This window comes from Oncorhynchus mykiss, chromosome 10 (genome assembly GCF_013265735.2).
Source record: "Oncorhynchus mykiss isolate Arlee chromosome 10, USDA_OmykA_1.1, whole genome shotgun sequence".
NCBI classification, from domain to species: domain Eukaryota; kingdom Metazoa; phylum Chordata; class Actinopteri; order Salmoniformes; family Salmonidae; genus Oncorhynchus; species Oncorhynchus mykiss.
The window spans coordinates 53,622,549-53,646,456 of record NC_048574.1 but is presented as its reverse complement, the minus strand read 5'-3'; the positions used below and the strand labels follow the sequence as shown (position 1 = coordinate 53,646,456).

General features: G+C 41.9%; 1 protein-coding gene across 1 annotated transcript in view; it reads right to left on the bottom strand.

The window, feature by feature from the left end:
• LOC110534276 (microsomal triglyceride transfer protein) overlaps window positions 1-23,908 on the bottom strand; it is a 31,787-nt gene that overhangs the window by 1,255 nt on the left and 6,624 nt on the right. The window contains exons 4-16 of the mRNA XM_021619040.2: window positions 23,664-23,771; window positions 23,040-23,296; window positions 22,542-22,692; window positions 22,011-22,168; window positions 21,456-21,624; window positions 18,289-18,396; window positions 17,534-17,746; window positions 14,695-14,906; window positions 9,396-9,493; window positions 9,047-9,168; window positions 5,556-5,783; window positions 5,104-5,228; window positions 77-247 (exon numbers count right to left, since the gene is read on the bottom strand). Coding sequence (XP_021474715.1) covers window positions 77-247; window positions 5,104-5,228; window positions 5,556-5,783; window positions 9,047-9,168; window positions 9,396-9,493; window positions 14,695-14,906; window positions 17,534-17,746; window positions 18,289-18,396; window positions 21,456-21,624; window positions 22,011-22,168; window positions 22,542-22,692; window positions 23,040-23,296; window positions 23,664-23,771 — 2,120 coding nt within the window. The remainder of the gene's footprint in view (window positions 1-76; window positions 248-5,103; window positions 5,229-5,555; window positions 5,784-9,046; window positions 9,169-9,395; window positions 9,494-14,694; window positions 14,907-17,533; window positions 17,747-18,288; window positions 18,397-21,455; window positions 21,625-22,010; window positions 22,169-22,541; window positions 22,693-23,039; window positions 23,297-23,663; window positions 23,772-23,908) is intronic.

Genomic DNA, 23,908 nt, shown 5'->3' with positions numbered 1-23,908 from the left:
CATTAACTCATTCATAATTCACTGAAAATACAATGTAGAATTCACTAGGCTGCAATTGGTCTTAGCCCTGGCCTACCTGAAGGGGAAGGTGGTCTTGTCCATCTGCATGCACACCAGGAAAGGGTACTCCGAGAACTGGACCGTGGTGATAAAGTCTAGAGACGCCTCTGTCTCAAAGCTCACCTCCATCCCAGTGCGCACAAAGTCCATGTCCACGGTCACATTCCCAGTCACCACCATGGCTCCCCTGAAAATAGACACAATTACAAAAACTCATGGGTGGATGAGAATAAATTGTTCATTTTCTCAAATTAAGATTCAATTGCATTTTGCAAGTCTTTGACCAGTAAAATGCCTTTTGACTCAACATAAAATGAACAGGTGGTGACTGATGGTAGACAGAGGTCTGTCTGTCTGTCTGTCTGTCTGTCTGTCTGTCTGTCTGTCTGTCTGTCTGTCTGTCTGTCTGTCTAAGCATGCCTTGGCAAAGATGTTTGTTCTGTTCCTATAGATAGCCTGCTGGTCTATTATCAGAGGAGAGGAGGTACATTACGACTGCCCCTGATCCATACACCTGCCTCTGCCATTCCCCTCGTTGACTTTGACCCAACACAGAATGCCACCTAAAATGCCATTGCAAAACAAAGACCAAGAAAGCAGCAGAAGTCTATCTACAGTATCTGGATCAGTGTTCCACGTTTAGGAAGTCATGAATCGAGCAAATGTCATTTCTTCAACTAGTATATTTGAAGGAACAATCCCAATGGCACTAAGATCAGACCAACCAAATCAGATCTTGGGTAACATAATTTTGACTAGACAAAACAACTTGACATTGTCGAGACAAGACCATTAGGCTCAAATAGGTGATTCAAGCACTGGAATTAAATGCCTCATGGTAGGATTGCTGATCTATGATCAGTTTTGCCTTTTTGAATAAGATTACAACATGGACAGAGGAGACCTGATCCTAGTCTGAGATGCTTTGGGGGGAATTCCGACCAGAGTTAAGCATGTTTAAATGGAACCTAATTCCCCTTTATGCACTTTCCTCTCTATGAGTGTTCCAACCTTTAAATGAGGATTAGCATTAGAATAGCATGCTATTCACCCGTTATTCGTTATTCGTTTGAGATCAAAGAAATGAAGGTGTGGCGGAGGTGTGTCTACACTGTATTCTGACCTTTACTCCCTCATAATTCCACCAACTTTATACGCGATGAAATGATGAATAAGGTTGAGGAATCTGTCGGTTCCATGTGGAACATCTAATTAATTTTTTCAGAAAGATTTAACACCATTGTCCATGCAATGGAGCTAAGTAAATTAGTAAACCATTTGGATAAGTGGATTGTAAATATAATTTACAATTGTTTTTGATATATTTTACCTTATGAATGCTGGAGACAAATGCAAAACCAGTCATATGGCAGCAAACTGAAGCATATCAACATATCACCTTTCCCCAGTGAAGTTGATGAAATGCTGGCCTTAAACTTAGGATGAAATTTGGAGACCTAGCTATAGGCTTCTGTAGCCATGAGCAAATGGCAGTATAGTGCCAAACCTACTGAGTTGATTTATGATTTCAAGAATGTTTCAATTATAATATACCTTTCACTGTATTTTTTACAATTTGTATTGTGTAAAATATTAGCCACTATCGGTAGCCACCATCAGATATACCTACATACATTTATAACGGTCACTGACTTTAGTATTAGTTTTCTTACCTTTTGTATCATTCCATTACATCGTTAGTTTACCCATCTTTTCTGTGTCACATTAGCGTGGCTGTTCCTGAGGACCGCTGGCAATAGTGGATCATTTACATAAATAAGAATTTGTTCTTAACTGACTTGCCTAGTTAAATAAATATATTAAGCTAACATATTACAAGTTGTGCAATAATTTGGGACATGTAGCCTATTTTAATCATTCTGGAACGCAAACCAGCAGTTAAAACCTGGAGCTTGGCTCACGATGACTGGACCGTCTTCATCACAGTTCCATGATTAGTGAGAATTATTAGGGTAGATTTTTACAACTACTGTTCAACCCCAATTCTACACTTATCTCACCTTCCAATATTTCAGGGATTTAACAATTGAATATGCCAACTTTCAGGATGAATCACCAATATATTTTGTGCATAACAGACTCTTCAAACCATTTTTTTTGTATTATTCATAAATACTTTCCTAACCCTAAGTGATATACAAGATCAGAGTATTTCTTTCATCAACCAATTGGTGCTGAAAAGGACACGAATATGAGTGTATTTACATGGTTTTCTTTCATTGATCCCTAATACTCTGAACCGATCTCGCCATATATTCTACTGAGTCTGTCGAGAAAATTCTAATTAAAAAAGCTACACCAAATTTAAAGGGATGGCTTTAGATAAATGTACTGAAAAACCTATTGAATGAAAACTCCAAGATAAAATCTGTTGGCCAGCGGGAGTGTTCAAATTGATTCGGCGCACAAAAGGGAACCAAGCCTACAAAGCCTGTTTACACACCAGGTAAGTCTGAATACCAACATCTGAGAAGTGCGTAGGAAAGGCGTGCGAAGGAAAAGGTGTACATTTACTAAAATCCGGCCCTTTATGAATATGGTCCCTGATTCCTGTAAAGCCTTGGAACTGTAAAGCACCCATCTAGATTCTAACAATTCCATCTCCATTTTAATCACTGGATGATGTCACACATTTATCTACTTGATCAGTTAGGGCGAGTGATGAGCTCTACAGCAGTCTCACAACTCAATCGCTGGTTGAAAACTGTTTTCTGTCCCTCCCAAAAGATAGAATTTGTAGATATTTGGCCCTCTTTCTGGGACTCACCCTCAAACAGGACCAAGACTGGCCTGCTGAGGAGTGACGAACTCCATCCTAGCTGGAGGGGTGCTTAAGCATGATGAATTTACCGTCTTAAATGAGGCCTCACCTCCTGGTTACACCTAGTGACCATATCCCCCGCGCATCCCACAAAGGCAGAGGTGTTCCTAACATTTACGACAGCACATTTCATGGGAAAGTCCACAGACCCACTCCGAAAGGCTTTTGGAGCCATCATCGACTCAGTGGGTTTTGTCCAACATGTCTCCGGACCTACTCGCTGCCACAGATCATGATCATTAGAAAGCAAATGACAGACTCCTATTTAAATCTGCGTATTTCTCCAAAGCTTAGTTGTCCTGAGTCTGCAAAACAATGCCAGGACCTAAGATCAAGGGAGACACTCAAGTTTTTGAATCCTATATCTCTTGGCCTCTAAACCTTCAAGCTGCATACTGGACCCTATTCCAACTAAACTACTGAAAGAGCAGCTTCCTGTACTTGGCCTTCTCCTATTTTGAACATAACAAGCGCATCCCTACATACCTACACGTACGCTACGGTCACAAGATGCAGACCTCCTTACTGTCCTAGAATTTCTAAGCAAACAGCTAGAGGCAGGGCTTTCTCATATAGAGCTCCATTTTTATGGAATGGTCTGCCTATCCATGTGAGAGACGTAGACTCGGTCTCGACTTTAAGTGTTTATTGAAGATTCATCTCTTCAGTAGGTACTATGATTGACTGTAGTCTGGCCCAGGGGTGTGAAGGTGAACAGAAAGGCACTGGAGCGACGAACCGCCCTTGCTGTCTCTGCCTGGCCGGTTCCCCTCTCTCCACTGGGATTCTCTGCCTCAAACCCTATTATGGGGGCTGAGTCACTGGCTTAATGGTGCACTTCCATGAATCAATTGAGTGGGTTGAGTCACTGATGTGATCTTCCTGTCCGGGTTGGCGCCCCCCTCGCGTTCGTGCCATGGCTGAGATCTTCGTGGGCTATACACGGCCTTGTCTCAGGGTAGTAGGTTGGTGGTTGAAGATATCCCTCTAGTGGTGTGGGGGCTGTGCTTTGGCAAAGTGGGTGGGGTTATATCCTGCCTGTTTGGCCCTGTCCGGGAGTATCGTCAGACAGGGCTACAGTGTCTCCCGACTGCTCCTGTCTCAGCCTCCAGTATTTATGCTGCAATAGTTTGTGTGTCGGGAGGCTAGGATCAGTCTTATATCTGGAGTATTTCTCCTGTCTCATCCGGTGTCCTGTGTGAATTTATGTATTCCCTCTTTCCTCTCCTCCTGGCTAGTTTCAACTTTTCTGCCTGCGGCTATGGAACCCTGACCTGTTCACTGGATGTGCTACCTTGTCCCGGACCTGCTGTTTTGGACTCTCTCTCTACTGCTGAATGGTCGGCTATGAAAAGCCAACTTACATTTACTCCTGAGGTGCTGTCCTGTTGCACCCTCTACAACCACTGATTATCATTATCTGACCCTGCTGGTCATCTATGAACATTTGAACATCTTGGCCATATACTGTTATAATCTCCACCCGGCACAGCCAGAAGAGGACTGGCCACCCCTCAGAGCCTGGTTCCTCTCTAGGTTTCTCCCTCGGTTCTGACCTTTCTAGGGAGTTTTTCCTAGCCACCGTTATTCTTCATATGCATTGCCTGCTGTTTGTGGTTTTAGGCTGGGTTTCTGTACAGCACTTTGTGACATTTCCTGATGTAAAAATGGCTTCATAAATACATTTGATTGATTGATATTCTCTGGTTGAAATGGCTATTGTGTTTGCATTAACAGGAAGCATCAATCAGTCAACTACTCTAATCTAGAGCTGAATGAAATGTCACCTTCACATATATCTGATGAGACAAGAATAGTCACATCACTATTCGCGAACATGCTCTATGAATCAGTGTATGAAATGAATCAGTCATCATTTTTAGATCAACCCTTAACGTCAATCCTCACCATTGTCAATCATGTATTACCAATTGAGTTTGTAAATGTTGAGCATGTCGGCTTAAGCATAACTTACCTTTAAAATTCAGTTGTTCTATAACACGCATTGGATTGAATTTTGGCCTATTTCTCTAATCTGAGCCCACCAAAAACCTTTTGTCATTATCGTTCGATGATTATTAAAAACTATCCAATGATAAGCATGACTGAGTACAATCAGGCAACATATGAGAAGAATGATCAAATTGAAAAAGTGTTTCTGTTATCATCCTGCCCATCACTATTGAACCCAGGTTCCCTACCTGTTGTTGACGCTGGTCTTTGACTCCCTGTACCACAGGCTGACCTCCATGCCTCCTGAGATGTCGATGGCCAAGCCACCCTGGAACTCGGCATTGGCCTTCAGCCCAGACTGAAGCTGGATGACCTGAAAGAGAGAATGAGAAAACAGGAGTAAAATCACAATAGCTGCTTGCCCGTCCGGGCCAGTGAGTGCTAGTGTCAGAATGGTTTGAAACCAAGTGGCTGAAGAAGGCACTGACAACTAAAATGTGGCCTAGGCGGATACCAACACCTATAATAGTTTAATTGAGTCTATATGAAGAAAATTGTTAAAAATGTCTGAGATATCAGCAACTTTATATGATACAGTAGAACATTTTATTTGTGGGGTGTCATTAAAAAAATACACTCTAAATAAAGTTTGATTGATCGATTGACTGATTGGTTGATTAATTGATTTAAGGATGCCAACCTGAGAGTGGTCAGTGAGCAGGATCAGGCCCTTTACCACGTTCATGGGCTCGCCGGACATGGAGAACATCTTGGACATGAGGTCACTGTAGCCCTTGAAGAAGGTCACAGGCCGCAGCTGGACGTCGAAAAGCAGAGCCGACATCCCAGCGAAGGACTCCAGGTCCTCCTCGCCTTCATCCGGCTTGGCCGCGATCAGGGACTCCATGCCTTGGGCCTCAATTGCCACCTGGACAGCGAGAGATCAAATATGGCAGTCAGATCCTAACTGTCAACAAGTCGGCACTGGTTCATCTTCCTTAGTTGAGTAAAGCAAGTCATTCTAAGGTGAAGTTGCCCCTAAATACTGATCTTGGATCAGTTTAGCCTGTTCTCCAATAAAATAAGCTGTACCTACGGCAAACTTAACCTAAGAGCGTGCAAAATCTTAGCTTCTGCTCTTCTACATGATTAGATGTACAGTGGGTATCATAAGTATTCACCCCCTTTGGATTTCTTCACATTTTATTGTGTTTTTACAAAGGTTTCTTTTTTTTGTTGTTGCCAATGATCTACAGAAAATACTCTAATGTCAAAGTGAAAGAAAGAATTATATATATTTTTTTACAAATTATTTGAACATAAAACACTTATGTTCCTTCGATAAGTATTCACCTCTGAGTCAATACATGTTAGAATCACTCCTTTGGCAGCGATGACAGCTGTGAGTCTCTAAGAGCATTGCACACCAATATTTGCCCATTATTCTTTTTAAAATTATTCAAACTCTGTCAAGATGTTGGGGATAATGGCTTGACAGCAATGTTCACGTCTTGCCATAGATTTTCAAGCAGATTCAAGTCAAAACTGTAGCTTGGCGACTCAGGAACATTCACTGTCTTCTTGGTAAGCAACTCCAATGTAGATTTGGCCTTGTGTTGTAGGTTATTGTCCTTTTGAAAGATAAATTCCTCTTGCAGTGTTTGGTGTAAAGCAGACTGAAGCAGATTTTCCTCTAGGATTTTGCCTGTCCTTAGCACCATTGCTTTTCTTTTTATCCTAAAAACCTTCACAGTATTTGCCGATGTCAAGCATACCCATACCATGATGCAGCCACCACCATGCTTGAAAATGAGACAGTTACTCAGTGATGTGTTTTGTTTTCCCCATACATTAAGGCTTTGCAGTTAGGCCAAAAAAGTGTATTCCTTTGCAGTTTTTTTGCAGTATTACTTTAGTGCCTTGTTGCATACAGGATGCATGTTTTGGAATATTTACATTCCAAAAAGAATAAAAAACGTCAGACACGGCATTTTCCTAGAGGGAAACCTGGTTTGAGGGGGAAACCTTTCCACCAGACACTGGAAGATGGAATTCACCTTTCAGCAGGACAATAACCTAAAACACTTAAAAAGATCAAATCTCCAATGGAGTTGCTAACCAAAAAGATAGTGAATGTTCCTGAGTGGCTAAGTTACGTTTGGACTTAAATCTGCTTCACAATCTAATGGCAAGAGCTGAAAATGGTTGTCTAGCAATGATCAACAACCAACATGAATTTTGAAAATAATAAATTGGAAAATGTTGTACAATCCACGTGTGGAAAGCTCTTCGAGACTTATCCAGAAAGACCCACAGCTGTAATCACTGCCAAAGGTGATTCTAATGTGTACTGACTCAGGGGGTTGAATACTTATCTAATAAAGATATATTAGTGTTTTATTATTCATATTATTTCTTTGTTTACAAATGTTAGAATCCCCCTTCCCCCCACTTTGACAGTCTTTTGTAGATCATTGACAAAAAATTACAATTAGGCCTCCCGGGTGGCGAGATTCTGGGTTTGAGCCTGGGAGGCCCATGCGGCACACAATTGGCCCAGCTTCGTCCGGGTTAGGGAGGGTTTGGCCGGCAGGGATATCCTTGTCTCATTGCGCACTAGCGACTCCTGTGGCAGGCCGGGCGCAGTGCACGCTGACCAGGTCGCCAGGTGTACGGTGTTTCCTCTGACACATTGGTGCGGCTGGCTTCTGGGTCGGATGGGCATTGTGTCAAAAAGCAGTGCGGCTTGGTTAGGTTGACGCATGGCTCTCGACCTTAGCCTCTCCCGAGTCCGTATGGGAGTTACAACGATGAGACAAGACTAACTACTACCAATTGGATACCACAAAATTGGGGAGAAAAAAGGGGGTAAAAAAATCCCACTTTGTAACAACAAAATGCGGAAAAAGTCAAGGGATCTCCATATCCGGCTTCTTCACCTGCGGGATTGTCTAAGACCAGCCACCCGGACAGCTGATGAAACTGGGAAGTATTTCTGTCTGTAATAAAGCCCTTTTGTGGGGAAAAAAAGTATTCTGATTGGCTCCCCAGTGGGTGGGCCTATGCCCTCCCAGGCCCACCCATGGCTGGGCACCTTATTCAATCATGTGAAATCCATAGATTAGAGCCTAACAGACATATTTCAATTGACTGATTTCCTTATATGAACTGTAAAATTGTTGAAATTGTTGAAAATTGTGACATGTTGAGTTGATATTTTTGTTCAGTATAGTTATCGCTAGATACCTGGCTAATAGCCAGCCCTTGAGATACCTAGTTGACTGAAATATCTGTGACTATTTACCAGTTGTACACTCATTCTCCAAGTGTCAGGGGGTTTTTGTTTGGGGGATATCTGTTGACACGGCAGGAGACGAGGGATGTTTAGAAAATTCTGACTGTCAATGGCATCTCTCTGCTACTTGCTACTGTAGGTCTCTGGTGAGCTAATTTGTTTCACCTTTCTATGTCCTGGGCGGAGTTTCCCGTACAGAGTAGTGAATTAATGCGCTGCAAACAAGCCAATTCCGGGGGAAAAGGCAAACATAACAAGCATACATGAATTACTCATGATTCCACTCGTTCGCAGAGGTAGGCATGATTAGCACTCAGATCAAGAAGCCTCCTGAGCATCGATCAATGCTGGGAACGCAATAATAAATGGGTAAACGATAATTAACTGAATAAAAAGGTGCGTAAACGCTATTTCACAAATAAACAAGGTACGTAAATGGTGTTTACCCTCCACCTGGTTAGGTCTGGCAAACCCCATTCATAAACATCAATATCTTGCCAGGAATAATTATTCTTTATAATAGCTACATTTGCCCGGCATTTTAGCTATCAAATTAACCTTTGGCTGCGCCTAATCAGTCAGTTCTGTAGCTGCCTGGCGACAGTGTGGGTGGAATGAGTGAGCTCGCCTGGCAACCAGTCTGCATGGAAATTAGATCATATCTCATATTAACATATTTTATATTTCCTGTTCTCTTCTCGTTTTAATTCAAGTATTTTCAACTACAAACTTGAGAAAATGTCTGATTTAAGGTATTCCAGTACTTGAATTTCAGAGTGCCAAACTCAAGTACTTTAAGCACCTCAAACACCTTGTGAGAACCCTGGAATACTTTATGAAGGCACTGTAAATATAATCATTTCTTCATTATCAATTCACAAATTCATTCTCATCACCTGGAGGCCATGTAGCAGGGCGCCATTACTGGCTCCGTAGATGTTCATGTTGCTCCTCCTGAGGACCCCAGAGCCAGAGTACAGAATGTCCAGACTGTAGGTGGTAGTGGCATCAGCGGTACCTGCAGGAAGTTGATTTAGTTATAAACATAATTATACAGTACATAAAATGGAACCTGTGACTGTGTCTCATGGCAGCAATGACTAATAAACAAGACTATGAACTTGATACATATATGATTATATCACATAGCTGTATTGATTATTCTTTAAAATGTACAAAAAAAATCCTTAATGTGGAAAGTATTTTTTTCATTTTTTCAGGAGAAAGGTGGAGAGGGCCACTTACGTGCCATGAAGCCAGAGAAAGCAGAGGATGACCCAACCTTGGAGAAGCGGTCATAGTTGTGGGAGATCATGTCCTTCATGGCTTGCCGTAGAATTTTGCTGGAAATTGTAGCGACCAATAGAAATGAAATGAAATGTGTCATTTCGGAGTCACTTTTATTGTAAATAAGAATATAATACTTCTACATTAATGTGGATGCTAGCATGATTACGGATAATTCTGAATGAATTATAATGATGAGTGAGAAAGTTAGAGGCATAAATATCATACCTCCCAAAAATGCTAACCTCCCCTTTTATTGTAATGGTGAGCGGTTATGTCTTTGGGGTATGATATTTGTGCGTCCATAACTAACTCACTCATCATTATTCACGATTCATTCAAGATTATGCGTAATCACGCTAGAATCTACATTAACGTAGAAGTGTTTAGAAACATATTGTATTCTTATTTAAAAGTGACTTCAAAAATGACAAAAATACATTATTTACCCATATCTATTGGGCACAAAATAATATGAAACATCCAGCAAAATGTATCCAACATGTTTGTAGAGTCACAAGCTTGATGCAATCATTGTGTGCTAGGGATATGGGACCAAATACTGGTCATGTTGACTCCAATGTCCATCACAGTTGTGTAAAGTTGACTGGTGGACCATTTGTGCTAGGAATATGCTAGGAATATGGGACCAAATACTAAACTTTTGACTACTTCAATACACAAGACAACAATAAGCAACAAACATTGGCACACAAACACGCATACACAAACACACTATACATGGATTTTGTACTGTAGATACAGTGGGGCAAAAAAGTATTTAGTCAACCACCAATTGTGCAAGTTCTCCCACTTAAAAATATGAGAGAGGCCTGTAATTTTCATAGGTACACTTCAATTATGACAGACAAAATGAGAAAAAAAATCCAGAAAATCACATTGTAGGTGTTTTAATGAATTTATTTGCAAATTATGGTGGAAAATAAATATTTGGTCACCTACAAACAAGCAAGATTTCTGGCTCTCACAGGCCTCTTTAAGAGGCTCCTCTGTCCTCCACTCGTTACCTGTATTAATGGCAGCTGTTTGAACTTGTTATCAGTATAAAAGACACCTGTCCACAACCTCAAACAGTCACACTCCAAACTCCACTATGGCCAAGACCAAAGAGCTGTCATAGGACACCAGAAACAAAAAATTGTAGACCTGCACCCGGCTGGGAAGACTGAATCTGCAATAGGTAAGCAGCTTGGTTTGAAGAAATCAACTGTGGGAGCAATTATTAGGAAATGGAAGACATCAAGACCACTGATAATCTCCCTCGATCTGGGGCTCCATGCAAGATCTCACCCCATGGGGTCAAAATGATCACAAGAACGGTGAGCAAAAATCCCAGAACCATACGGGGACCTAGTGAATGACCTGCAGAGAGCTGGGACCAAAGTAACAAAGCCTACCATCAGTAACACACTACGCCGCCAGGGACTCAAATCCTGTAGTGCCAGACGCGTTCCCCTGCTTAAGCCAGGCCGGTCTGAAGTTTGCTAGAGAGCATTTGGATGATCCAGAAGAAGATTGGGAGAATGTCATATGGTCAGATGAAACCAAAATATAACTTTTTGGTAAAAACCCAACTCGTCGTGTTTGGAGGACAAAGAATGCTGAGTTGCATCCAAAGAACACCATACCTACTGTGAAGCATGGGGGTGGAAACATCATGCTTTGGGGCTGTTTTTCTGCAAAGGGACCAGGACGACTGATCCGTGTAAAGGAATGAATGAAAGGGCCATGTATCGTGAGATTTTGAGTGAAAACCTCCTTCCATCAGTAAGGGCATTGAAGATGAAATGTGGCTGGGTTTTTCAGCATGACAATGATCCCAAACACACCACCCGGGCAACGAAGGAGTGGCTTCGTAAGAAGCATTTCAAGGTCCTGGAGTGGCCTAGCCAGTCTCCAGATCTCAACCCCATAGAAAATCTTTGGAGGGAGTTGGAAGTCCGTGTTGCCCAGCAACAGCCCCAAAACATCCCTGCTCTAGAGGAGATCTGCATGGAGGAATGAGCCAAAATACCAGCAACAGTGTGTGAAAACCTTGTGAAGACTTACAGAAAACGTTTGACCTCTGTCATTGCCAACAAAGGCTATTAAACAAAGTATTGAGATAAACTCTTGTTATTGACCAAATACTTATTTTCCACCATAATTTGCAAATAAATTCATTAAAAATCCTACAATGTGATTTTCTGGATTTTGTCTGTCATTTGAAGTGTACCTATGATGAAAATTACAGGCCTCTCTCATCCTTTTAAGTGGGAGAACTTGCACATTTGGTGGCTGACTAAATACTTTTTTGCCCCACTGTAGTTGTCAGACAGTCATAAATACCTCTTCCCCCCTTTTTTCTCTCTCTACCCTACTGATGTTACATTTGCAAACAACTTAGTTAACATAGAAATTCTGGGAACATCAGAAGGTGGGGGGAAATGAACTATATTATGGTATTCCGACCAATTGAATATATGCAATGGTACTTAATGAATATGATGTCAGTTTGGTTGTCATCTGAGACATTCTCATCAATGATAAGATGACAAAGTCTACAGTGGAAAGTCTACATATCAGAGTTATCGGATTCACATGGAATTGTTGTTCAATTTAAATGTTTGAATATGAAATTATTTGTGATGGGATGAAATGTGATTTTAGCTTCTAAAATGTGAGAATTGGGTTTTTATAAGGTTAGGGCTCTGCTCAATCAGTGGCCAGCCCCAGTGAAGAGTCATGGGTTATAAAAAAAAAACTTTTCAGTCACAGCCTTCTCGCTCCACTGTATAAAGCCTTGACGACAATATAACCTCCTGTTCCGAGGATGTGAGGACGACGGTCCGATGTCAGAATGGTTCAGATAATAACTACAGAACGAAGCCAAGATCAGCGTGAGTTTTGGTTGTGAATGGTATGAACTTTGAACTCTTATTCACTACAGAAGTGATACCTCCTAGCCGTTGAGTTAGCAACAGCAGCTGCAAACGAGGGTTAGGAAGGAACAGACAGAGTATCCAGTCTATCACAAAACGACGTTACTACAATGTATCCAATTGACCACCAGAGACATTCTTCAAAGGACTCGGTTTGGCAACACAGCCTTCCATCTACCACCAACCTACTGAAGCGCAGCTCAGAGTAAATATTTATTGCATTTTCCTTTTCCAAATGGGCGGTAATTTAGAATGCATAAGATACTGTATTTACGATAGCACAGCTTCTTCCTTTGTTACTCAGTCTTCCCGCTCTTTCACTCAAACCCAGCCCCTTTTCTTTTGTGTAACAAGCTGTCATATCTGTTCCGCCCGCTAGGGACGTTTTCCTTTATGATGTCATTTGTAATCAAGTTATGATTAATTATGTGTATGTGTAATTCTGTGTGATTAGTTAGGTATTTAGTAAATAAATAAACCCAATTTTGTCTTGCTGATTCAACTTGTTAGCCAGCGTTCATGACAATAACCAAGAATGTACAACTTTAAGAAGAGACTGAATTAAGGTGACGATTATAATATTGACTGCTATTGATGTAAAATATTACTAGGTCTTTAAGAGTTTATTCAAAAGATAACAGCTCTATAAATATTATTTTGTGGTGCCCCGACTCTCTAGTTAATTACATTTACATGATTAGCCCAATCTGGTAATATTATTTTATAGAATAGCATGTCATATCACTTAATCCGGCATAGCCAAAGACACGACATAGGGCAGCAGCCTCTAAGGTGCAGTGTTGAGTAACAGGGTGGTAGCCGGCTAGTGATGACTATTTAACAGTCTGATGGCCTTGAGATAGAAGCTGTTTTTCAGTCCCAGCTTTGATGCATCTGAACTGACATCGCCGTCTGGATAATAACGGGGTGAACAGGCCATGGCTTAAGTGGTTGATGTCCTTGATGATCTTTGTGTGTCTCTGGTGATGAGATGGGCAGACCGCACCACCCTCTGGACCATCACAGAAGCTCCTTTGTGCAGGATTTCTCTATTCTACTACATAATTGAACAATCGTGTACCTCCACTACGCATCAGTAGGGATTAAGAAGTAGGGATACACCACTGGCCCTTTGTGTTTAAGGAAAGTGCACTCTCCAACATGAGTGCGCTGGTATAACGGTTGCTGTCCTTTCAGAATCAAACCTGTCACACACTGAAGGCCTATAGGTTTGCCACTGCGCAAATAATAGATATAAAGGGGCGGCAGGGTAGCCTAGTGGTTAGAATGTTGGACTAGTAACCGGAAGGTTGCAAGTTCAAACCCCCGAGCTGACAAGGTACAAATCTGTCGTTCTGCCCCTGAACTGTACCTAGGCCGTCATTGAAAATAAGAATTTGTTCTTAACTGACTTGCCTAGTTAAATAAAGGTAAAATAAATAAATAAATACAAAAAGGCTGTTAAGATACTGTTTCAAGAAAGGAGTGTATATACTTGGCCTGGCAAAGCGGTTTTATGCAGGGTTTTTTACTACGCTGGTCTCGGCAAGAAGTTACGAGTCCTCACTGTCCGAGAGCGAGTCAAGACCAAGTACAAATGTATCCGACACAAGACCGAGACACTCAATATGTGATCTCGAGACCGGACTGTTAGTAGGTGCCAGGTGCACAGGTTTGTGTCAAGAACTGCAAAGCTGCTGGGTTTTTCAAATGCAACAGTTTCCCATATGTATCAAGAACGGTCAACCACCCAAAGGACATCCAGCCAACTTGACACAACTGTGGAAAGCATTGGAGTCCAACATGGGCCAGCATCTGTGGAACGCTACTGACACCTTGTAAAGACAATGCCCCAACGAATTGAGGCTATTCTGAGGGTGGGGTGGGGGGCTATGAGTCTATTATTGATGTTTCGTACACTCAAGTCCCCTAAAATGGGGGGACTACATACATTGCTGTAATTTCTAAAAGGTTCAACTAATATGGATGGAAATACCCTCAATTAAAACTGACAGTCTGCACTTTAACCTCAAACATTGTATAATTTCAAAACAACAAAATGTGTCACTGTCCCAATACTTTTGGAGCTCACTGTAAGTAATGCCTGCCTTCAATTTAGGATTTTAATTAAATAAAATGAGTGCCTGCTGGTCTAGCAAGTAACACCACTGCCTGCACCACATATACACCACCCCAGTGTGGGTACGAATCCCAGCCCAATCGCCAGTCTCCCCACTCATTTAGTGCTGTTTCAGTCTGAATAAAATGAAAATAACACAAAAAAAATCAAATCAAATGTAAATCCCATCACCCACCTGGCAGGCATTTCAAAATGGAGGATGTCCTTGACCTTGGAAAGCATGTACTTGTTCAACTCTTTGGGAAGGTTTCCGATGGACAGGAGCACATTCTTCACCTCCATGTATGAGGGGTTGCTGCTAAAGACGACATCCGCAGCTGCTGCCCTCACATTCTTCTCGTAGACCCGGCGGTTCTGGTGGTACACTCGGTTCACCGTCTGCTTCACCTGAAATGGAGTGAGGCACGAAAACAGTTTAAAAGATCAGTTTTGTTGGCCAGGCTGGTCAAGCGCGAGCACACATCTATGATGTTGGCATAAGTTTGAACCCGACCTAATGCCCTTTAACACAACTTCTCTCTATAGTTCCCCACTGCTATCATCCTTTCAATAAAATCTGAAAAAACAAAAGTTTTGAGAATGACACAAATATACATTTTCACAAAGTCTGCTGCCTCAGTTGGTATGATGGCAATTTGCATATACTCCAGAATGTTATGAAGAGTGATCTAATGAACTGCAATTAATTGCAAAGCCCCTCTTTGCCATGCAAGTGAACTGAATCCCCCAAAAACATTTCCATTGCATTTCAGCCCTGCCACAAAAGGACCAGCTGACATCATGTCAGTGATTCTCTCGTTAACACAAGTGTGAGTGTTGATGAGAACAAGGCTGAAGATCACACGGTCATGCTGATTGAGTTCGAATAACAGACTGGAAGCTTCAAAAGGAGGGTGGTGCTTGGAATCATTGTTCTTCCTCTCTCAATCATGGTTACCTGCAAGGAAGCACGTGCAGTCATTGCTTTTCACAAAAATGACTTCAAAGGCAAGGATATTGTTGCCAGTAAGATTGCACCTAAATCAACCATTTATCGGCACATCAAGAACTTCAAGGAGAGCGGTTCAATTGTTGTGAAGAAGGCTTCAGGGAGCCCAAGAAAGTCCAGCAAGCACCAGGACCGTCTCCTAAAGTTGATTCAGCTGCGGTATCGGGGCACCACCTGTACAGAGCTTGTAGCAGGCAGGTGTGAGTGCATCTGCACGCTCAGTGAGGCGAAGACTTTTGGAGGATGGCCTGGTGTCAAGAAGGGAACCAAAGAAGCCACTTCTCTCCAGGACAAACATCAGGGACACACTGATATTCTGCAAAAGGTACAGGGATTGGACTGCTGAGGACGGGGGTAAAGTCATTTTCTCTGATGAATCCCCTTTCCGAATTTTTGGGGCATCCGGAAAAAAGCTTGTCCGGGGAAAACAAGGTGAGCGCTACCATCGGTCCTGTGTCATGCCAACAGTAAAGCACCCTGAGACCATTCATGTGTGGGGTTGCTTCTCAGCCAAGGGAGTGGGCTCACTCACAATTTTGCCTAAGAACACAGCCATGAATAAAGAATGGTACCAACGCATCCTCCGAGAGCAACTTCTCCCAACCATCCAGGAACAGTTTGGTGACTAACAATGCCTTTTCCAGCAAGATGGAGCACCTTACCATAAGGCAAAAGTGATAACTAAGTGGCTCAGGGAACAAAACATCAATATTTTGGGTCCATGGCCAGGAAACTCCCCAGACCTTAATCCCATTGAAAACTTGTAGTCAATCCTCAAGAGGCGGGTGGACAAACAAAAACCCACAAATTCTGACAAACTCTAAGCATTGCAAGACCAGAGGACATTTCTCCAAAAAGTACGATCTTTGTCCCCATGTGCAGTTGCAAACTGTAGTCTGGCTTTTTTATTGCGGTTTTGGAGCAGCGGCTTCTTCCTTGCTGAGCGGCCTTTCAGGTTATGTCGATATATGACTTGTTTTACCGTGGATAGAGATACTTTTGTATCTGTTTCCTCCAGCATCTTCACAAGGTCCTTTGCTGTTGTTCTGTGATTGATTTTCACTTTTCACACCAAAGTACATTAATCTAGAGGAGACAGAATGCGTCTCCTTCCTGAGCGGTATGACGGCTGCGTGGTCCCATGGTGTTTATACTTGAGTAATATTGTTTCTACAGATGAACGTGGTACCTTCAGACGTTTGGAAATTTCTCCCAAGGATGAACCAGACTTAGGGAGGTCTACAATTTTTTTCTGAGGTCTTGTCTGATTTCTGTTGATTTTTCCATGATGTCAAGCAAAGAGGGACTGAGTTTGAAGAAAGGCCTTGAAATACATCCACAGGTACACCTACAACTGGCTCAAATGATGTAAATTAGCCTATCAGAAGCTTCTAAAGCCATGACATCATTTTCTGGAATTTTCCAAGCTGTTTAAAGGCACAGTCAATTTAGTGTATGTAATCTTCTGACCCACTGGAATAAGTGATATAATCTGTCTGTAAACAATTGTTGGAAAAATTACTTGTGTCATTCACAAAAATATCCTAACCGACTTGTCAAAACTATAGTTTGTTAATTAACAATAAATTTGCGGAGTGGTTGAAAAACAAGTTTTAATGACTGCAACCTGAGTGTATGTAAACTGTAAAATGTATAAATTAAATTAGCTAACATTTATAAAAAACAAATGTTCCTTTGTCATTATGGGGAATTGTGTTTAGATTAATGAGGAAAACAAATAATTTAATATATTTTAGAATAAGACTGTAGCATAAAAAATGTGGGAATTTCAAGGGGTCTGAATACTTTCCGATTGCAGTATACATACAACAGTACATACAGTGCATTCGGAAAGTATACAGACCCCTTGACTTTTTCCACAATTTGTTAAGTTACAGCAAGTGTCCACATACTTTTGGTACTCAGTGTCTATCGAAATAAGATAAATACATCTAAATATATGGCTCTGGGAATGGCAATCCAGCTTCCCTCATGAATGGTTGTCTGGCTATTCCAATGGCCTCACCTCATCTGTGATGAGGGCGACGTCGTATCTCTGCAGGGCTGTGAGGGAGATAGTGCAGTATGCCCCGACCTCCGACTCAGCATATTTGGAAAACAGGGGAATGGCCTCGGGCAGCAGGGAGTTCTTCAGCGCTAGCAGGTACATCTGAATGTCTGACACCACCTGCGTGCTGTCGGGACCTTCCAGAATCATCTTCTTCACCTCAACCACAGTCTGCGTTGAACATGGGACAAAAACACACACAATAAATCAGCCATTGTATAGTTCCTTTTAAGAATTTGTGACTTTCTTTGGTGCATTTCACAACGGGATCATTTCTGTATATTTTCAAGCTATCAGACACAGCTACCTCTCACTACTGTTTCACTTCACTATTCCAGTCTGGCATTCCAATAGAGTCCCACTTGGCTCAGTTAAAAAAGTCCAATCAGTATTATCTTGGTTGAAGATGATTAAATTGCTTAAAAGGGACATTTAAACACATTTTACTTCATATTCATCGAGACAATGCCTACTCATAGTTGGTTAAAATCATATGATGCACAACAAGATGACGTCATCGGAAACACTTATATTCATCCATCTTTTGAACTATGAAACAGAAAAACGCCATTTTCACATTTGATGACGTTGGGGTGGTGCTTGAGATGATTAATATGAAGTAAAAAATAATGTTTTAATCTCTTTAAGAATTAGTTTTGTACAACTCCCCTCATTATAGACACGGACTAAACATATTTGATAACTTTACTCACTGGTAGCTCGCAACCTCCTTTTTGACAGAGTTTGTGCACAATGGCACCCATGATGATCACCACCGATTCTTTGATGTCTTTACTGCCAATCTTGCCCTTTGAAATGTCCTGAAAAAACAATGTGTCATTATCATCATATGATTTATCATCATACAGTACCCCAAAAAACATGATTTTAAATAAAATTGCAATTTTGGAAGTCATTAGAGAGTAGGTACAAAATCTAAGAGAAGGAGAAACAACTGCCCCACAAATAATGTATGTGTTATTTCCTTTAACAGGACATAGTCAGACTGAGCCACAGAAATGCTACAATCAACAATGTCATGAAGGGTGCATTGAGAGCGCTGGGTCGTGATCAGTATGGAGAAAACATTTTCAAATGGCAAGGTTGAAAAATATTTACACTACCAGTCAAAAGTTGACACCTACTCAAGTTTTTAATTTTTTTTTTAATAATTAAAAAATTTTTTTATACGTTGTAGAATAATTGTGAAGATATCCCAACTATGAAATTACATTATTCCATACATGTTGTAACCAAAAAAAAGTGTTAAGCAAATCAAAACATATTAAAAATGTAAGATTCTTCAGAGTAGCCACCCTTTGCCTTGATGACAGCTTTGCACACTTTTGGCATTCTCTCAACCAGCTTCATGAGGTAGTAACCTGGAATGTATTACAATTAACAGGTGTGCCTTGATAAAAGTTAATTTGTGGATTTTCTTTCCCTTCTTAATGCGTTTGAGCCAATCAGTTGTGTTGTGATAAGGTAGGGGTGGTATACAGAAGATAACCCTATTTGGTAAAAGACCAAGTCCATATTATGGCAAGAACAGCTCAAATAAGCAAAGAGAAACGACAGTCCATCATTACTTTAAGACATAAAGGTCAATCAATCCAGAACATTTCAAGAACTTTAAACATTTCTTCAAGTGCAGTCGCAAAAACCATCAAGCGCTATGATGAAACTGGCTCTCATGAGGACTGCCACAGGAAAGGAAGACCCAGAGTTATCCTCTGCTGCAGAGGATAAATTCCTTAGTGTTACCAGCCTCAGAAATTGCAACCCAAATAAATGCTTCAGAGTTCAAGTAACAGACACATCTCAACATCAACCGTTCAAAGGAGAGTGCATGAATCAGGCCTTCATGGTTGAATTGCTGCAAAGAAACTACTACTAAAGAATACCAATAAGAAGAAAAGACTTGCCTCCCGGGTGGCGCAGTGGTCTAAGGCACTGCATCGCAGTGTTAGCTGTGCCACCAGAGACTCTGGGTTCGAGCTCAGGCTCTGTCGCAGCCGGCCGCAACCGGGAGGTCCATGGGGTGACGCACAATTGGCCTAGCGTTGTCCGGGTTAGGGAGGGTTTGGCCGGTAGGGATATCCTTGTCTCATCGCGCACTAGCGACTCCTGTGGTGGGTCGGGCGCAGTGCACGCTGACCAGGTCGCTAGGTGCACGGTGTTTCCTCCGACACATTGGTGTGGCTGGCTTCTGGGTTGGATGTGCACTGTGTTAAGAAGCAGTGCGGCTTAGTTGGGTTGTGTTGCGGAGGACACATGACTCTCGACCTTCGTCTCTCCCGAGCCCGTACGGGAGTTGTAGCGACAAGATAGTAACTACTAACAATACAAGCAATGGACATTAAGACTGGTGGAAATCTGTCTTTTGGTCTGATGATTCCAAATTTGAGATTTTTGGTTCCAACCGCTGTGTCTTTGTGAGACACAGAGTAAGTGAATGGATGATCTCCGCATGTGTAGTTCTCACAGTGAAGCATGGAGGAGGTGGTGGGGGTGCTTTGTTGGTGACACTGTCAGTGATTTAGTTAGAATTCAAGGCACACTTAACCAGCATGGCTACCACAGCATTCTGCAGCGATACACCATCCCATCTCGTTTGCGCTTAGTGGGACTATCATTTGTTTTTCAACAGGACAATGACCCAACACACCTCCAGGCTGTGTAAGGGCTATTTGACCAGGAAGGAGAGTGATGGAGTGCTGCATCAGATGACCTGGCCTCCATAATCACCTGACCTCAACCCAATGGAGAGGGTTTGGGATGAGTTAGACCACAGAGTGAAGGAAAAGCAGCCAACAAGTGCTCAGCATTTGTGGGAACTCCTTCAAAACCGTTGGAAAAGCATTCCAGGTGAAGCTGGTTGAGAGAATGCCAAGAGTGTGCAAAGCTGTCATCAAGGCAAAGGGTGGCTACTTTGAAGAATCTCAAATATAAAATAGATTTTGAGTTGTTAAACTTTTTTGGTTACTATATGATTCCATATGTGTTATTTTAGTTTTGATGTCTTCACTATTTATCAACAATGTAGAAAATAGTAAAAATAAAGAAAAACCCTTGAAGTAGTATGTGTCCAAACGTTTGACTGGTACTGTATGTATAATAAATAAATGTACCAACACTTGCACTTTACCCCCCCCCCCCCCCCCCCCCCTTCTAGCTCTGACTCTACTAATAGCTACATTATTGAGGAAATATTTACTTTCTATGCCTGTGATATGTGGTTGTCCCACCTAGCTATCTCAAGATGAATGCACTAACTGTAGGTCGCTCTGGATAAGAGAGTCTGCTAAATGACTAAAATGTAAAGTTGTAAAACATTGTGCTAATGTTCTTACTGAATATTGCCCTGATGATGAGCATAAGGGTGCTTTCAAACCAGAAAAAAATGGATACGTAAAAAACACAGTAAGTCAATGATTTTCACTGGGAGCCGTGCGTTGGGGGAGGGTACAGTGTTGTGTTGCGCAGTCCGTCAGAAGTCACAATGATGCATTTTTGGGCTCCCGAGTGGCGCAGAGGTCGAAGGCACTGCATCTCAGTGCAAGAGGCATCACTGCAGTCCCTGGTTCCTATCCAGGCTGCATCACATCCGGCCGTGATTGGGAGTCCCATAGGGCGATGCACAATTGTCCCATTGGCTGGGGTAGGCCGTCATTGTAAATATTAATTTGTTCATAACTGACTTAACTAATTAAATAACGGTTAAATAAAACATCTGTCTAACCAATTGAAAACATTGAACTGACTTTTTACCAAACAATTTCTCCCCATCCTGCTGTGTTGGACATGATTTTAATTTATTTTGATTTGAAGGCACCATAAAATGTAGAATTTGAGCAAGAGTCAGCCATTGGCCACTCACCACCAAAGCTTGGAGCATTCTCTCGTTGGGGTGCGAGGCAAAGCCGCAGGCATACAGGAACCTCTCCTGCAGAACCAGGCCTTTGGGGTCGGCAAAGTTGAGGAACTGCAGCATGGCGTCCAAGGAATCGGGCGTCTGGGACGAGGTCACGGCGTCCACCACCTGAGGTCTGCAGACCCCAAGAGAATTGGAGAGAGGCGGTGAGTCAGAAGTCATATCTAAAATGGCACCATATTCCCTGTATAGTTAACTATGTGGCTCTGGCCAAAAGAAACATGGGGCGAGAGACAGACAGCAAGGAAACGGGGTGAGGAGTCTCTACATCTCATAAGAAAGCATCAAAGCCTGAGAGAGAGAGAAAAAAAGACAGAAAAAGAGGAGAAAATTAGAGATAGAGAAGAGAAAGAATGATATTAGAGAAGTGAAAATAAAGAGAAGAAAAAGGGAATGAAGAGGGAAAGACAAAAAAGAGGAGAGCTAGAGAAAGAGGCAGACAGAAAGAGAATGAAAAGGAGGGAGAGAGAGACAGAGAGGTGGGAAAGTGCTAGGGATTACAAGGCAGTCTTGCTGGAGCGCTTCAGCACTTGGAGGATCTCGTCCTTGGAGGCTTTCCTTATGCTCTGGATGAGAGCCAGGAAGCTTCGGGGAGCGATGGCCTTAGACAAGCTATCTGGTTCAAACTGCTTCTGGACTGCTTGCCAGTGCTCAAACAGCTAGTGGGATGGGCAGAGAAAAGGAAAAGAAAGGAAAAATAGTAATGTCTTAATTAAATGTTTGGTTGGCAAGGACATGTATCGACAGTGTGGTATAGGGTTGGCAAATGCAGACTACTAAAAAGGGCAGCTTTTCACACTATTGTAACACCCCGTACTCTGATCATTTAATTCTAGCACCATTGCAGCAATCAACCAGGCCACCATAGTTTTGCCCTGCTCTGCCCTTTTTAATTATTCTTTAGCAAAGAGTAATTTTTTAAGCATTTGTTTTGGCAGTATATTGGAACCTTTCAGAGGGAAAAGTCAGTGTCCAAGGTTGACAACAACCTGAAGCAATTTCTTTGCTTTATTGCTTCTCACAACCACTCACCGATTGACAGCCCTTGCATTGGGATTTGACCTTCTCAGCTGCCACACCAACAGCAAACAATTTCTCATCAAGTGATTTGACAACACTGGCGACATTCTTCCCCGCAGCCTCAAACGGCCCAGCCTCAATTGCTACCAGCGTCAAGCTTTGCCTGAGGACAACATAAACGAACAAATCCATCAATCAGTTTCTGTTCCTTTGCTATTGATGTTCTCAGAAAGCCTATTCAATCAATAAGTGAAAAAACAACATTACTTTCACAATGAAAAATGCATGTGTTGAATTAGTGTAGTAAACAAAAGAAGAAGAAAATAAACTATTGCCTCAAAGTTTACAGGACATGTTTTTCACCATTAACATTCCATTGGACTCCCTTGTGTCTTATATTTCTTAAAACTGCATTGTTCGTTAAGGGCTTGTAAGTGAGAATTTAATGGTAAGGTCTACAATTGTATTCGGCGCATGTGACAAATAACATCTGATTTGTGCCAACCTTACCTGGACACTATTTTAGCAGCGGTGGTGCGGCGTGCATTGACTGCTAAGATGTGAGTCTCCTTGGCTATGGCTGACTTAATGAAGCCATCCTCCAGGGTGAAAACAGTGACAGAGCTGGACTCCCCACTCACGCCCAGGACCTGAATGTAGGTGGTGAAGCCGGTCTCTGCGGTCTTGCAGGTCTCCAAAGCCTTGGTCCTTGTCACCTGGCCCTGGGCAGCCTTATACTCTACCGTACACCTCCCGGACACGTCATTCTGTTCCCAGACCAGACAGATCAGTCAGCCAACCAAGTACTCATACAGAAAACCATTGAAAAACAGTTTTAAGCAATTGTTTGAATGATTTACATTGAGAATTCATAAAATTGTATTTTACAGTGCATTATTTTTTTGGGATGACATGATATAATGGCAATTACATGAGTATCCACTTATAATTACTTTTTGGTTTTTCTTTTTGGTTTATCAATTTAGTACACGTGGTGGTTACCAATTGAGTTTATTAAAAATTACCCAAAAGTAATTTCTCTTTGTAAGTGCCTGCTAAAATACGACTGTAGAGTAAAACATTTAACTGTTTCCATGATTACCTATAACTGCATATGTATTGGATCTCATTTACCTCTATGACTTTCCCAGATCTGCATTGCACCTGCAGCAGGCTGGCCACACCCCTCTTCAAGTTCTTAATGGAAGCAGGCTCCGCCTTATAGCAGTAAAAGCTGCTCACCTGAAACAGAGGAATGGAACAACAAACAAGTCAATACGATACGAAAGTGACTTCTTATTTGCTGAAAGTGTGCATAGTAACAATGCACTAGAGTCAAATGACAGGGAACAGTGACATAACTGTAGTTCTCAGATTAA